Raw genomic sequence first — 17,170 nt, forward strand, 5'->3', positions numbered from 1 at the left:
ATGAAAATAATAAAACCTGCCCTGACTAGGACCTACCTCATAGGGCTGCTGTGACGAGCAAATGAGGTGACAGACTGAGAAGAGCCCGGCAAACTGTGAGGCCTTATTTCAACACCAGTACTGCAGGTTATTATGTTTCCCTCGGGGAAGCATGAAGGGAGCTGCGTGACTGGAAACAGCCTTTGGAACGTCCTCAGTCCATTCCCCTCCCAGGCACCAGAGGTGGCTGGCGCAGACGTGTGGTGGCTGTGGAGAGAGGACGGGGCTCCCAGCCAGGCTTCAGTGCAGCCACTGAGCTGGAGTTCGACGGCCGCCCGGCCAGGGCCCTGCAGCTTGCCCATCCTGGCAGCCTCTGAAGATAAGCCACTCCAGCCAGGGGAAGAAGGACACTTTTGAGGGTCTAATGTGCCCCAAAGAGCCCTGTGATGGGACCCAAGAGACGCAGTTCTAGCACCAGTTCTGCTCCTTACTAACTGTGATCTTGTAGGAGTCACTTCTCTGTAAAAGGAGGTGTCAGATTAGACGACCTCGAAGGCCCCTTTTGGGTCTATCTAGCGCCTATAGTTTTCTGTGCCTAAGTTTCCCCATCTGTAAAATCACGCCCTTCCTCAAAGGGCTGCCGTGAGGATTAAGTGGGGTCTCTCTGTAAAGCACTTATGGCAGAGCGAGCACGAGGGCGGCACCAGCTATCACGTCCTGATTATAAGGACGTGTTATAAGATTATAAGAGGATGCCCAAGAGTGTGGATATACTTAACAACACTGAACTGTACACTTAAAAATGGTCAAGATGGTAAATTTTACGTGATGTATATTTTACCATAATTTTTTAAAAATCCAATAAAATAAAGGGTCTCCTTTAAAATGTGGGCTGGTGAGGTTGTTTCTGACGGTAGCTGCAAGGGCCCCAAAAGCTGAGAGAAAGGCAGGCAGAGCCCGCAGGCCCAGCTCCTGCTCCTCCTCCCACCGCTTCCACGAACCTTTGCTCTCTGAGGCAGGTTCATCACGGTGTCTGGCTTGAAGTCGTTCTTGTTCTTCCGGCAGAGCACGGCGGTGATGATGATGATGATGACTGTGACCACTGCGATGGGCGCCAGCACTGCGGCAATGATCCACAGGTTGTTGGGCGGATTCTTCACCACGGCTGTGGGAAAGAGCCGGAAGGAAGCATGTGAAAGGAGCACTGTGAAGGGAAAGCAACCGGGACATAAACCCCCTGTCCCAAGTCATGAGGCGGTTAAGAGGGTTTGGGATCCGAAAGGCTCTTGCCTTGGGCAAGTTACTCAAGGTCTCTGAGTCTCCGTTTCCTCATCTGTAAAATGGGGCTATCACTCTGCAAGGCTTCAGAGAGACAAGGTCCACGTGGGGCTTTGGTGTGGCCCCAGTAGGTGCTCACTAAATGCTGGCCTTCACTATTGTTAAGAGGAGGAGGAGGAGGATGGGCTGCATCAATCTTCCTCACTGTTGAAGTCGGTGAGTCAAAAGAGAAGAGAGAAGGAACCTGAGGATGAGGGTGGTGCTGGGGTCAGAGAACGGGCTCGGAACACGGTAGTGAAGTTGCCCTCCAAGTGAGCAATGACAAACACGGAACCGAGCAGACGGATCCCCCACCCCCCACCACACGGCCAAGTGGGGGAGTTTGAAAATGCCTCGATCTTATCCCAAGGGTCAGCCTGTCCCCAGAGCCAGAGTCAAGGGGAACCTGGCCACCGTCAGTGGCCACACCTAGCTCATGAGAACGGTGGTGACTCCAAGGCTGGGGCTGGAATTATCCTGCAAACGGCAACAGGGTGATGCTTGTCTCTACATCAGGACAGGGATCCGGGTCACACAGGCGCATACATTTGTCAAAACTCATCAAATGGGATATGTGAGATCTGCACATTTCACTGTATGTAAATTTTACCTCAACATCATAAACAAATATTGAACTCTAGGCAATGATATGCATGCTAATAAATGTTACTGAACTTTGCAACTTGCTTTGAAATGCATCAAAAAATAAGATGGATTAATGGATGGATGGAGGGATAGAGAGATGACCAGATATGTGATAACGAAAATATAGTAAAATGCTAATTGTGGAATCTAAGTGGTGGGAACATGGGTGTTCACTGTACAATTCTTTCAACTTCTTGGTAAGTTGGGTTAGGAAAATGTAAGAAAAAAAATGCCCTCGACATGAGATGAATGAGTCTCTCCCATGATCACTGGTGAGGAAGCTTGGAAAACATTTCAGTCCAATCAAAAGGACCAATGTGTTCTTAGAACTGCAGTAAAGAAAACAGTAACCAAAGTTACTGTTATTGGGAGGGAGTAGGGTCTGCAGGCAATGCAGAAAAAGAGAAGCAAAGGGTAGACGAGGCCTGGCCCATGCCAGGGGATGGGCCCCGACTGGTAGACGTGGGTAACCTGGACGGATGGCAGGCCTATCCTGGGGGACCAGATGGCTGCAACCGGCTGTTCTGGGTTGGCGGCACTATCTGTTAATACCACCCAGGTTCTCTTCTCTCCCACTCCCTAGATGGCCTCACAGACCATCAGGCTGTAGACAGCAACTGTGCGGATGACGTTCACTTGCGTACCTTCAACAGGCCCTCCACCCTGCACTCCACATCCCTTACCCATCTGCCGACTCACGCCTCCAACTGCACAGTTAGAAGACACTCAATCTAGTCTGTCCAGAACCCGACTCTGCATTTCCCCCAAAACCTTTTCTTCCTGTGATAGTCTCCACTCCAATAAAAGGTGACTCCTTCCCTCTAGTTGCTCAGGCCAGTAACTCTGCCATCAGTGCTGACCCTTCTCTTGTACTCTCACCCAACATCCTACTCGTTAACAAGCCCTGTCATCTCCATCACTTCTTTCCATCACAGCTGCTCCCACTGTGGTCCAAGCTGCCATCATCTCTCACCTGAATTCCTGCAATAGCCTCCTACTTTGCACCTGTCCCCTATAGTCTGTTTGTGAAACACCAGCTGTACTGATCCTTTAAAAACTCAGATCACAACACTCCTCTGCTCGAAATCCTCTGGAGGCTCCCAACTCACTCAGAGTAAGAGCCAGAGTCCCTATAATTTCTATGAGACCCTAAGTGACCTGCCCCTCCACCACTCCAGTCTTCTCTGGCCCTATAGCCCACGATTCCTTCCTTAACTCACTCGGCTCCAGTCTACTGGCCTCCTACTGTTCTTTAAACACGCTGGACATGCTCCTGCCTCAGGGCCTTTGCTTGGGCTGATTCCTCCACCTAGAACACTCTTCACCTAGATATCCACACGGCTCCCTCCCTCACTTCCTGCAGGGCTCTGCACAAGTGTCACCATATCTGTGAGGCCTTCCCTGGACTCTATATAAAATAACAATCCCTGCCCTGGCATTCTCCATCCCGCTCATCCTACTTAATTTTCTTCTTCCTAAAGCAGGGCTTCTCAAACTTGAACGTGGACACCAATCATCCGGGAATCTTGTTCAAATGTGGGCTCTGATTCTGTGGGTTGGGCTGGGGCCTGAGATTCTGCCTTTCTAACCAGCTCCCAGGCGGTGCCCATGCAGCAGGCCCCCGGGCCACGTTGGAGTGGCAAGGCTCTAAAGCACATATCACCATCCGACATGACGCAAGTGTGCTTGCTCATTGTCTGTCACTCCCCACCCTCCATTAGAAGGGACACTCTAGGAGGGCAGGGACTTTCTGTCTCTTGTTCACTGCTGCATCCACAGGCCTAGAACTGGGCCTTGCACATAGTAGGTGCTCAATTAAAAGTTGAATGAAATACAGTCACACGTCGCTTAACGACGGGGACACGTTCTGAGAAATGTGTTTCTAGGCGACTTCTTTGTGCAAACATCATCGAGTGTGCTTACACAAACCAAGACGGTCTAGCCTACTACACACCTAGCTCTATGGGACTAATCTAATGGGACCACCGTTGTCTAAGCGCTCTGTCGTCGACCGAGACGTTGTTACGCAGCACACAACTGTATAAATGATCCACTGTTATCCCTGCTGCAATCTGGCTCCTCACACAGGTTTCCCTACGGGATCGAGTGACGGCAGGTGAAGGAGAAGTCCCATCTCCTTGGTAGCTCTAGTCCATATTTCAAATTAACATACTGCCAATCTGGTTTGTGTATCAACCTCTTGGAAGTCTGTTTAGGTAACTTAGTCCTCTTGATCCTGCTGACCTCTGGGGGCTACGGGGCCCACAAAGCTGGGGAGCAGACTCTCGAGTACGAAGGCCCCACCAGCAAGTGCCACCTGGCGAGGACCTGCCTGAGGAGCCGGCTGGCCTCTCTGGCTTCAACCACCCTCGACCTCTCGGGCCCTCCCATCAGGCAGCACTTCCTCTGCAGTACTGTTAGTTCAAAACAACTTCTTTTCCACAGTTTTTATCAATCGGTGATTAATCACATTATTAACTTCTGAAAACAGCTCATGAGGTAACGTGTTTCTGTTGACATTAAACATTTAATGACTACTGTTTTTAGTAATTTGGTATTTATATGTGAGTTTTATGCCATTAACATTTTTAAAGCTTAGAGCTTCTGTGAAAAATATCAATATGCCTCTTTTTGGCTATGCTACTCTATCTCGATGGAGAAAATGTACAGTGTATTGGAACATGATACCCCAAATATAGATTTATAGTTTTTGAAATATTTATGTGTGTTCTGCCTTTCCTCAGCTTTATTGTTGTGGTGACTGGATTCCTCCGTGGTGCGGTATGTAAAATCCCTTCTCCTCTGTGTAAATGGGGAGAGAATAGATTTATCTTATGCACATAAATAAATTCATTTAACGGTCAAAGAGACAGTCAAGTTAGGTCAGCTGAAGTCATCCAAACCCACCATATTCACTGCCATAATGATCTGAAACTACAGTCACACACGGAGGCGAGAGGAATGAATGGTTAATTTGCGAGAATTTCAGTGGAGGAAGGACAGGAAAAGGTGGCAGCATGTTCTGAGCGTCCACTGTGCATTAAGCCTGGGGTAGCCCTTTGCCCAGATGCCGTTCTTACCCCCAATTTGCAGATGAGCAAACTGAGACCCAGAAGAAGTGAGATGTTTCTGTGAGAAGTCATTTTTCTGAAGTACAAGTTTAAGTCAGTCCCTAGTTAACAAACAATGAGTGGAAGTGTGTGTGCACACTCACATGCGTACACATACACAGACATACACACACACAAGTATTTGTCAGAAGGAATGAAGTCGAAGGGTCCAGACAGTCTAAACTCAAAACAAAGTATTCTCTTGTAGAGCAAATGTTGAAAGGAGAAGGAATCAATTCAAAAAACATTTCCAGCTCGTTTTCGTGGCTGTCAAAAGATCCGAGTTCGTACTGGGGTGAGTGGAGGTGGGGAGGGTCTAGCCAGGGGCCCAGCAGCTGGTCAGTGCTCAGTCCACATCGCTCTCCTGCCCAAACCCTCTCAGGGCTCCCAGCCCACGCGGGGGCGGCCTGTGGGGCTCCAGTGATGGTGGGCCCTGATCTGCACCTCTGACCTCATCGCCACCACTCTTCCCCATCGGCGACCCCCTCGCTGTGTCTCAAACCATCCCCCTCTGCCTGGAACATTGTCCCCAGGTGCTTAAAGGCTACTTCCTCAGGGATCTTCTTCTTGACCTCCCAACAACTGAAAATTGCAGGCATTATGTCCTTAATATCCCCCAGTCCTCCTCTGCCTAATGCTTCTCCCTAGCACTCAGGAGCATCTAGCACACTGCTTAGTTATCTTGTTGACTAGCTCTGCCCCTCAGGGATGGAAGCTGCAGGAGGCGGGGGTCTGTGTGCCTTGCTGTCTGCTGTAGCTGCCACACCTCCAGTGCTTACAACAGTGCCAGGCACCTGGGAAATGTCTGCTGAAAGAATGAATGAGCGTGAGTTCCCTTCATCAAGGGTGAGTCTATCTCTTCCTTTAGTGGCATTTTTTGAGATAAATGTCTGAAGGCCGTGTAAAGTAAACCAATTCCTGCTCTGGTCTGCTTCCGTGTGGGGAGAGTTTTTCCTGCTCCATCAGCCAGATGACCCCCTGAAGGGCCTGTTACCCCAGCCCCTGCACATGGAGCAGGTGAAAACTCCACCAGAAACGCAGCCGCTTCTTTAGAAGTCATTGCTGGCCCATCACCCGGAGGTGATGTGAGTCAAGTGGGCACTGCACACAGGGCACTGCACACAGGGCACTGCACACTGGCCCTAGAACTAGCCATTCAGAAGACACTGGAATGTACAGAATGCTAACACTCTCCCTTCAGAAGGACAAGGTGCTCGTTCAGTGCTGTGACTCTCCATTCACAGTGCTGACCCCACATGCACATTGCAGGCTGATTTCAAAACTATTAGGAGAAAATGGGATTTAAAACATCTCTGTTCCGGGGCTGGCCCAGTGGCGCAGTGGTTAAGTTCACACACTCCACTGCGGCGGCCCGGGGTTCGCAGGTTCGGATCCCGGGCGCGCACCAACACACTGCTCGTCAAGCCATGCTGTGGTGGCGTCCCATATAAAGTAGAGGAAGATGAGCATGGATGTTAGCCCAGGGCCAATCTTCCTCAGCAAAAAGAGGAGGATTGGCATCGGATGTTAGCTCAGGGCTAATCTTCCTCTGTTCCTCCTCGTCTTCACTGGCCTCAGCATCCTCCTCATCTGACCCCGGGAGGGAGGCATTTCTAGTCTCCCTGTCCTCTGGCTGTACTCCCTCCCCAGGCTCTCCAAGTTTCTCAAACCTGTATCTAAAGCGTTCTCACAACTTATAGCACTAACTTCAACCTCTCTCCTGAGATCCAGGCTGGAATTCCCAACAACCTTCCTAACCTCAGCCCTTGATACCCCACCCACACGCCCTTGATACCCAACAACACCCTTAATTCATCACCACCTTAAACTCAGTATGGCCCAAACTGAATAAATTCCCTTCTCCCTTCTAAAAATGCTGCTCCTCTCACCCCCATTTCTATTTTCATTAACAGCACCCTATTCTCTGAATTATATGGGTTCTTAACCTTCAAGCCACCTTTCCTTCTTCACTCCCTCTCTCCGTCAGTCCTGCCTCATGGATAAACGAGACATTCAGCTACGGCTTACTAAGTGCTTCCTGGGTGCCCTGGGCTATGCCAAGCCCTTGACACACAATAATGATCTCTTTCAATCCTCCAAGTAGCTCTACTAGGTCAGAGTTTTTACCTGACCGTTACCATTTTACAGATGAGGAAAATGAAGGTCAGAGAGGTCATTAATTTGTCTCCAAGCTCCATAGCTAGAGAGTGGAAGAGGAGGCATGTGAACCCAGGTCTGTCTTATATCAAAGGCTCTGCTCTCAACTGCTCTGCTGTGGTGTCTTCTAACTGTGTGCCTCACTCAGGGCCTGGCAGAGGTCAGTCTTTTCCCTTCACAAGAGCGGAGCCAGGCAGTGGCCAGAGCTGGACAGTCAAAGAGGAATGAGATGTGGTACCTGCTTTTAAAGAGCTCATGAGGGAGACAGAGAGAAAACCACTGTGATGGGGGCAATGGAAGCCCCTGGAACTAAGGCACTCACACCCTGTGCTCCGCTTTCCTTCCCGGTGCTAAAGGATGAGCTGTCCCTGCCCCTCACTAAGTCTGACCCCCGACTTATGCAAATCCCTCATCCACTCCAGGACATCACCCCTACAGTCCGCCTCTCTCCTCTGCATGGTTGGCGCCTCCCTCTCTATTACAGTAACCTATCGATATTCAAACACACTCTCTGTCTCCCATGTGCCCTCCCAGCAACAGCACCATTCATCTTCTCCCCTTTGCTGTCACCACTTCCCCACCCCACCCTCTCCTCAGTCCACTCCAGCCAAGCTGTCTCTACCACCTCTTCCCAGAAACTACTCCCGCCAAGGTCACCAACAACCTCCATTTTACCAAACCCAGTCACTTCTCTGTCCTTACAGTACTTTGCCTCTCAAGACTGGAAGTCGACACAGTAGCTCCCTCCATTCCAGGACATTCACTTTCTTTGCTTATTTCCAGACCCACCTCTCCTGTGTTTCTCCCATCTCCCGGGCTGCTCCTCAGTACCCTTTGCTGGTAGTAGTTCTTCCCTCAAGTGGGTTCCCCAGCCATACGCATGGCTAATCTGGTTAATCTCACTCACTGTCTTGGCTCTAAGTGTCACCTATGTTGATGACTCCTGAGTTTGTATCTCCTGAGTGCTATGTGAATGTCTAAGAGACATCTCAAACCTAACACATCTAAAGCCAAACTCTCTGTCCCATCTCCCCATTCTCACCCCAGCCCTGCTAAACCTCTCTCTCTCTCTCTCTCTCTCTCTCACCTTCTGCACCTCAACAGAAGACACCACAACCAGCCCTCAAGCAAACAGCTAGGAGTCGCCCTTGATTCCTCTGGCCACACACCTCCTCCTGCCACACACAGAATCCATTATCTTGCCCCATCAGCTCTGTCTCCAAAAACATCCCGAATCCATCCACTTCTCTGAGTCTCCCCCTCTAACACCTTCACCTCTTGCTGGGCACCTGCAAAGGTTTCCTCCACTCCTGTCTTCTGCAGTTTATTCTCTACCTGGAGAGAGGGAGAGAGAGCTGAGAATGGAACCCTGGGGAACCCACAGAAAGACAATGCAGCAACAGCGATGAAGCAAGTAGCTGATCTGACCAGAGATGGGGCCAGAGCCCACAGGGAGGGAAGGAGAGAGGTGCAAAGGAAGAGAATCTGGGTTAAAAATGGCATTTCAAAGATGAGATTGCAGGGGGCGACCATCATTTCTAGGGAAAGGTGTGTCTGTGAGATGTGCTGGCCGAGCGGAAGTGAAGGCCATAACAACACATGGGTGGACCATCATCACGGAAGCCACACTCCCCTGGATGAAGGCAGGAGATGGCGAGGAGAGGAAACCCATGAGCCAGGTGTCAGGGTCTTCAGGAGTGTGGCCACCAACTAGGAAATCAACGGGAGATGACCGTCCATGCCCGCACGCTCAGCGTGTTACCAAATGTAAAATTTCTACCCCCCAATCTCTCGCCTTCATCACCTCCCCTCTCCCCTCGCTTTCCTTACAGCTTTGTCTGGGTCCCTAACGCCTGGACCACCACAGAGCCTCCCCACCAGTCCTGCCTCCTCTCACCCCAGACACTGCTGACAGATTCACCCCTAAAGAACGGGTAGTTGCTATGACACTACTCCCCTGCTCAGAAATCTTCAATAGCTCCCCCAGCCATCGCGTCATGCGCAGTTTCCGTCCCCTGCCATCGCAGACCTGTGTCTCCCAAGCAGCTCCCCTTTCTAAGCCCATCAACTCTCCCTCATGTTTCAATCTGAACTCCTTGTTTTTCAAGCACACCTGGTACTTCTCTCCTCCATTCTTTTTCTCACGCTGCTCCTTCTCTCCGGAGTATATACCTTCCTCTCCCTCTGCTGAAATCTCAGCGTGTAATACAGTTCAGAACACGCATTTGAAGTCAGACAGATCCAGATTCAGATCTTGGCAAACTAGGTACTAGTTCTGTGATTCTGAGCAAATTAGTTAACTTTTACGAGCCTCAGTTTCCTCATCTGCAATTTGGAGCTGCAGGAGGTACGTTGCCCCAGTGAGAAGAGAAAGTGAGGAAATGTATGTAAAGCAACAAGCAGAGTAGCTGCCTCAGGAGAGGGTATTGAAACAGGCAGCTATTATTTTTAATATCCTTTCTCTGTCCATTCTTTCAGATGCCCCTGCAGAGCAAGCTCTCCCTCCGTCCACTGGTACCACGTCGCTCCTTACAGCACTTTCCTGCAGTCCACTCCTTCATATCTGCGTTAGCTCCCTCTCTGCTCCTCAAGAGCAGGGCCCAGGTCTTGCCCACCCTGCATGTCCCCCAGCACCAAGCACAGTTCAGGTAGGACCCTACAGATGCTTACTGAATCAACTTATCTTTAATTCCCCAGCAGACAAATATAATCTCAGCTATGGTGCTTTTCCTAGCTGTTCGCTAGACTATATTGAGGAGGAAGAGTGGGTAGGATTTGGGGCAAAGCAATGTCATTATCATCATCCTAATATCCAAAACATATCCCTTACCTAAACCCTATTGCTTCAAACAACAGAGGAACAGCTGACTGATTTAAGAACCTTCTAGAACATAAATATGTTTAGCTCTGAGTCCATTAACATGAGTGTAGGGAATCACTTTGATTTGCAGGAAACATTTAATGGCAGTAAAAATAATGGATGGAAAGACTATCCCCTTACGGTCAGCTTGCAGAAGGACAACATGATGCAGGGTCAAGGCCATCCTTTGGGAGTCAATGGTGCTCAGGATCTTGGCAGCTGCGGTCCCCAGCAAAGGCTTCCCATTGTACAGGGTGTAGTAAGTCAGCTCCGCTGGGTCCTTGGGTCCCGGCACCCGCTGCATCTTTACCATCTTTCAGAAAAAGAGAGGCCATGTTTACAGGGCATCTTGCATCAACCTGCAATCACCCAGGCATCAGCAGCCTCCCTCCTGATGCTGAAGCTTTCAGTGGCTAAATGGACCCACAACGTATTTAGACACCAACCTTCGTGTACCTTCCTAACAACAACATCTCAAGAAGCCCTGCTATCACCAGAGGGGGAAGCAGGGAGCAGAAAAAGGTTTTGAAAATACGAACACGCGGAAAAAAAAACAGTTTGAGGCTGGAGAAGAGAACGCTAAAATGCTGGTGTCTTCCAGCCTCCAGAGAGCTCTGGCCTCATTTGAAAATAGGCCTCCACATTAATTCAGGGCATGTTGGGTTATTCTCAAACAAGATTTCTAATTTCAATTCCTGCAATTGCCAGAGAGGAAAAAAAATGAACTTATATGTCTGCAACTCAAAAGATCTCTGACGCAGTACTTGGAGACTCAAAGTTCTTTTTCTAAAATAACCTTTGTTGCTTTTTCTCACTGTACAAGTTATACATATTCACTACAGAAAATTTGAAAATACAGAAAAACATCAAGAAATGAAGTAAAATAAAAACAATCTCTAATCCCTCTACCACAAATTACCATCATCATTTTGGAGTATTTACTTCTAGTCTTCGTTTTTCCACACAAACTTTTTATTATTTTACAAAATAATTTTCAAGGGGCCGGCCCGGTGGCGCAAGCGGTTAAGTGCGCGCGCTCCGCTGCGGCGGCCCGGGGTTCGCTGGTTCGGATCCCGGGCGCGCACCGACGCACTGCTTGGTAAGCCATGCTGTGGCGGCGTCCCATATAAAGTGGAGGAAGATAGGCACCGACGTTAGCCCAGGGCCGTCTTCCTCAGCGAAAAAAAAGAGGAGGATTGGCGGATGTTAGCTCAGGGCTGATCTCCTCACAAAAAAAAAAAAAAAAAAAAAAAAAAAATAATTTTCAAGAACTGTATATAGTATCAGATCTTGCCATTTTTACTTGCATCCAGAAATGGCCTCAAATATAACAAAACCATAAATGTTAATTCCTACACGGCATTTCAATGCACACCTCATAAACTTATTTAGCAAATCCTTTACTGTTAAACACTTAATTGTTACTCAATTTTCAGCATTGTAACTAACAATTAATAATCATTATAAATAAAACATAAACTTTAATACCTACATAATGTTCTACTGTACACATGACTCAAAAACTTAATTAATCCTTCACTTTTGAACATTTAGGTTATCTTTTTACAACTATAATTAACAACTAATAAATATCATAGTGTAGTATAGTATAATATAGTATTTTCCAAATTATATATTATAGATTATGAGTGTCATATGATATTAAAGATATTACAAAAATGTTTATAGCAGCATTGTTCATAACAGCAAAAAACCAAAACATTCAAAAGTCACGAAGTAGAATGGATAAATGAGTTATGGTATAGTCACACAATGAAATATTATGGAGTAGGATAAATGAACTGTGGTTGTCTGTATCAATACGGGTGAATATAAAAGCCTGATGTTGAGCAAAAGAAACAAATCACAGAATATAAAATTCAAAACCAGGCAAAACCAAATGATGTAATGTTTAGGGATACACACACGGATGGTAAAATCTGTGCAGAAAATACAGGTCTGATGTAACACCAAATCCAGAAGCACACTCAACTCTGGTAGAAAAGAATGGGAGCATGTATACCCAGAAAAGACACATAAAAGGCTTCTGGCGTAAGGGAAGAGTCACGTTCTTACCCTTTGGGTTGTGTGTGCTTTTTATCAGCATTCTTTAAAATCTACATATTTTTACACTCCTTTGTTTGTATGCTATATATAACAATAATAGATATTACTACAACCCAATAAAAAATGGGTTTTTAAAAAAATCTGACCAGACATTTCACAAAGGAAGATATCTGAATTGCCAATAAGCATGGGGAAGTTCAAAGTAAAACCACAAGACACCACTATCACCCAGCAGAATGACTAAAACAAGAAGGGCTGACATCGAGTGCTGATAAGGATACGGAGTAACTAGAACTCCACATCTGGTTGGTGGGAGTGTAAAATGGTATGCTTTGGAAAAAGGTCTGGCAGTTTCTTGCAGAACTAACATATACCAACCCTATTAACCAGAAATTCCACTCCTGCGTAACCAAGAGAAATGAAAGCATATGGCCATAAAAAGGCTTGTAGAAGAACGTTCATAGCAGCTTTGTTTATAATAGCTAAAAACAGGAAAAAGCCCAGGTGTCCATCAACTGAAGAATGGATAAACAAACTGTAGTATATTCATACAAGGGAATAGTATTCAGCAATAAAAAGGAATAAACTACTGAATAACTCAATGAATGGATCTCAAAAACACTACACTGAGTCAAAAAACATTTATATGAAATCTATAGAATAAAGGATTCCATTTATATGAAGTTCTAGAACAGTCCAAACTGATTTATGGTATGGAAATGATATATGTTATCAAATAAAAAACAGCATCATAGTACACTGTTAATTGTAGAATCTAGATAGTATATGGGTGTTAGCTGTATCATTTTATCAACTTTTCTGTGAGTTTGAAAATATTCATAATAAAATGTTGGGGATATTACTAAAAACAAGGGTCTTGATATTTAAATTTGGAAACCAATAGGTTGAACAAAATTAAGGAGATTTCTTTACTGCGAGTCTTTTTAGAGTCTTTGGTATGCCAACGTGCCTTGGGAATCTTTAAGCAGGGGCCACAGGATGCAGCCTTGCCCAGAGTGACTTGGCCAGAGAGCAGCTTTACCTCAGAGAACCTTATAGGCCCACTTTCTGGACACTCTCTGAGAAACACTGCTCTCACTCTTTCGTCCTGGTGTTCATCTCTCTTCTCAAAATGAGTTTCTAGGAGTAAGTTTGTGACCATCTAAAAGGTTCTTATCTCAATTGCTCTCTTGCCCTCCAGAAAGGTCAGACCCATCTGCTGTATCTGAAAGTGCCCGTGTCGCCACGTCCTCATCAACACTGGATAGTACCACTTGACCAATCTTTGGTAGGTGAAAACGGCATCTTTTGGTGGTTAAAACTTGCATTACTTGGAGGACAAATGGATTTAAACATTTAAAAATGTTTATTGGTCATATATATTTCTTCTTTGGACTCAGTTTGTCAGATATATCCACTAGAGAAATATCTTTAAATTCTAGACATCTAAATCTCCACATTCATGAAACAGCTCATCTTTTAAAATTATCTGATCCCGAAGAAAGGCCTCTGGGTGGAAGGATGATGTAAGCTGTGTAGAGTGAATTTTACTTGGAAAACTTGGGCATGTTCTTCCTTGCCCCTCGTGGGAGAGGAGGTGGGGAAAGGGAACAACCAGGCAGGAGGTGAATGAATTCAAACATCTAATAACTTCACTCAACTTCAATTTAATAACAAATTCTTCTTACCCAGATTTCCCCAAGGTAATGTTAGAAGGTGATCTACAGCCTCCGTAAATTAGAGATTTGCAGAAATAAATCCCACTTGGTTCACTCAGACTTTCCTGGCAACTCTGGGGGCCAAGCACACTGATTCCTCAGAAGAAACAAGAGAAAGAACACCTCACTGGGCCCTTTTCAACATGCCAATTTCCTAGGTTTATGAATAACACCAGGATTGTAGGGTGGTTCTTCCTCCCGCTTCAGCTGAGGCAAATCCTGTTCCACTGGCCCCAGTCCCAGCGACTTCCTTTCTGTTATCTGGAAAAGCATGAATTATAGGGCTCACACGGACCACACAGAGCGGAAGTCACAAACCTGGCACGTGAAATTAACCATCGCTTTTCCTCGTGATGAGGCTATCATAGACCACAGAGACTTTTAGAACCAAAACAACATCGAACAGGACAAGGGGCCAAATGCACCAACTGTGAACGGGAGGCCTAGAGTCTCCCTCCGGGCATGATGCTGACTTGTGCAGGGAAGTGTGTTCCAGAAGAGAGTTGTTTGCAGTTTCAAGATTGCCTGGAGACATGATCTGCAGATAGACTGTGGTAATGTCTGTAATTCCCTTTAAAACGCTTCCTTGTTGGCAGTGTGATACTATGCATGTGTGTTTGGGTAAAGTTACACCCTAGATGTGGTCAATTACCAATCAGGAGTTCACACCCCAAGGACAGTTGGCTGGATTCCAATTAGGAAGCCCACACTCGAGAGGCAGCTACCAGGACTGTGCCTGTAATTTCATATCTTGCTCAACAGAGCTTGTTAATTAGCGTAACTAATGTTAGAAATGGGTTCTCACTGGTGAAATTAGTGGTATTCAAGATATTTGGATTGCCTAGAACATGTCAGAGACTCCCACTCTTGCTTGAACTGGATAAAGAATCTCGAGAGGCTGAGAGCCCCTACCTTGGGGATGGCCACTGTCTAGAAGCAGACCCTGAGAAGAGCTGAGTGCTTGTAATTTATTTGTGAGGTAAAGGCACTGACAGGAGGGCGAGGAGGTGACACAGAGGTGGGAAGGAAGCTAACGCAGGATACACAGTTCACACAGTGGGTATCTGAAGCTTAATCCTGTGGGAAAGCTCTGGAAACAATCTAAAACATACATTTCAGAACTCTCCTAGCCAAGGGGCAAGGGAGCTGGGGTATTTACACCCCCACCACGGGTTAATTCGCAGGCACTTCTGGCCAGCCATGGTGCAGGCAAAGTGGATTCTGGCATCTCAAGATCTCAGTATGGATTCAAAGGTGGCTGTTGGAAGTCCACTGTCATTCATAGAAATGGTAAGGGGACTTGGGTGGAGCACCAACAGTGTCTAATACACAGCTCCCAGCCTAAATCCCTGTGTGGTCACGTGTCCACTGTTAACTTGGAGGGCTCTAGTTGTTGAAACTGACTAAATAAGGATAACAGAATCCTGCTCCTGGAACACTTGAGTGGTATCTGCCATTCACAGGAGTGGAGGTGACAAGGCCTGAAAGCACTGAGAGCTGAGCCTTCCTCAAGCCTACAGCACAGGCTGTTGAGTAGTTTCTGCATGCTTACCAATAACTTCTTGTTTAATAAATATCTGTATGTGTGCAGAATTTGTTCCAAGACCTCCTTCCCTTACAATCTAGTAGTGGGACATCAAGGGGGTAGCTAACAGCAAAACCTGAGAGGAGCGTTGAGTAACTGGCTCCATCACGTTGAGTACTGGCGTGCAGCACAGGTGCTCCTCTGCACACAGCACAAGACACTTAGTCTCAGGACGCACATTGCTGCACATTTATTAGAAGACCCCAGTGGCTTCACACACACCTACCTGCACAGTGTAGCTTCCCAGGGTGGTGGCCCGTTTAAACCGCCGGCCTTGTTGCTGGGACATCATGAAGAGCTGGGCCAGGCGCTGCTCCATGACCCGGGCGAAGCTCTGGTTGTGCAGGCCCACCAGCGAATTGTCCACACCCTGCAGCACTGTGGATGCAGAAGGCAGAGCGGCTGCTCAGAGGACAGACTCCCCGCTGACTCAGAAACCATAATCACCACAGGCCACTGAAGGACACTGCGCCTACCTCAGGTCAGGGCTTGGCCATTCTTACCTCACCTCACAACAGCCCCAGGAGGTAGGAATCACTATCCATGCATTATAGATGCTGAAAAGGTTAAGGGAGTTGTCTGAGGTCACACAGCTGGTAACCAGCAAAGCTAGCCTTCAGACCCAAGCCTGTGTACCTCCAGAGCCTGGCTCTCTCCTCTGTGAGCTGACATGTCTAACGCTGCTGTATTAAATCAAACCTTACTAAAGACGGGATGCGTTGTTAAGAGTCCATATGGGAATACAACACAGCTGTGGGTACAGCTAATTGGGTTTTTACTGGTTCCCACGCAGAAGCCCTGGCTCAGGGCTACCTTTATTTTACTCCTCCTTCTCAACAGTTTTGCTGAGGACTCTGAGCTCCATCCTGCACCCCAGCCCCTTACACCTGGGCAAACTATCTGTTCCGTGCCCCCATCCCGCCCTCCTCTGCAGGGCCTTTCGGGACCCACCCCTGGAGCTGCGCGAGGCCTCTCAGGAACTCTCCTATTTGAGAGCAGGACAGCGTAACAGAAAGAGTGGGCTCTCAGTGCTGGCACGGGCCAGTTGTGGGATTTGGGGCAAATTACTGGCACTCTCTGAGTCCAAGTCCTCCTCACTGAGAAGGAAATAAGAAAGTCTACATCACAGTGAACGTGTTCCTAACGGGCTCCAAGGTTGAGATGAGACAAGACATCTAAAGCAGCTTAGCCCAGCGCCGGGTGAGTGGAAGGTGAACAGAGCTCTTCTCGTCCCACCCCTCCTCCACTGCTGCCTCCCTCCACTCCCAGGATCATCTTTAATCAAGAGGTAAGGCATTAACGATGGAACTCCAGGCAATGTCCTGTGCATGGAGGAGGATTTTAATGAACACTATGGGCGTCCTAGGACTGCTGTGGTCACAAGCCCGGGGCCGCTGCCTTTTGCTGCCTACCCCAGAAGTCCAGTCCTTCCTCCAAGTCCCTTGGGAAGCACACTTCATCCCAAACACATAAACACTGCCTTCCAACATAGTCATCTCTAAAATTAAAAATGCGAAAAACAATTCTCATCTTCCTAAAGGGACCACAACTACATCGGCTGGGAATGTAATACAAGGTTTTTCATTTGATAAAGGGTATTCTACTGCATCCAGCCAAAGACCATTAACACCACCCATCTAATGGGATATGGAAATATCTTGGATATAAAAAACGTGCTGTTCTTATGATCACATTCCATACAGTACCAGATCAAGCAACTGATGACAAGGAG

At 47.3% G+C, this 17,170-nt stretch overlaps 1 protein-coding gene across 8 annotated transcripts in view; it reads right to left on the minus strand.

Annotated features, from left to right (window-relative positions):
- KIAA1549L (KIAA1549 like) overlaps positions 1 to 17,170 on the minus strand; it is a 288,867-nt gene that overhangs the window by 83,479 nt on the left and 188,218 nt on the right. For all 8 annotated transcript variants that reach the window (XM_058527183.1, XM_058527182.1, XM_058527179.1 and 5 more), the window contains 3 exons: positions 15,665 to 15,816; positions 10,210 to 10,381; positions 981 to 1,144 (listed from right to left, as the gene is read on the minus strand). In XM_058527183.1, the coding sequence (XP_058383166.1) occupies positions 981 to 1,144; positions 10,210 to 10,381; positions 15,665 to 15,816 (488 nt within the window). The remainder of the gene's footprint in view (positions 1 to 980; positions 1,145 to 10,209; positions 10,382 to 15,664; positions 15,817 to 17,170) is intronic.

Source organism: Diceros bicornis, chromosome 31, assembly GCF_020826845.1.
Source record: "Diceros bicornis minor isolate mBicDic1 chromosome 31, mDicBic1.mat.cur, whole genome shotgun sequence".
Classification (NCBI taxonomy): Eukaryota; Metazoa; Chordata; class Mammalia; order Perissodactyla; family Rhinocerotidae; genus Diceros; species Diceros bicornis.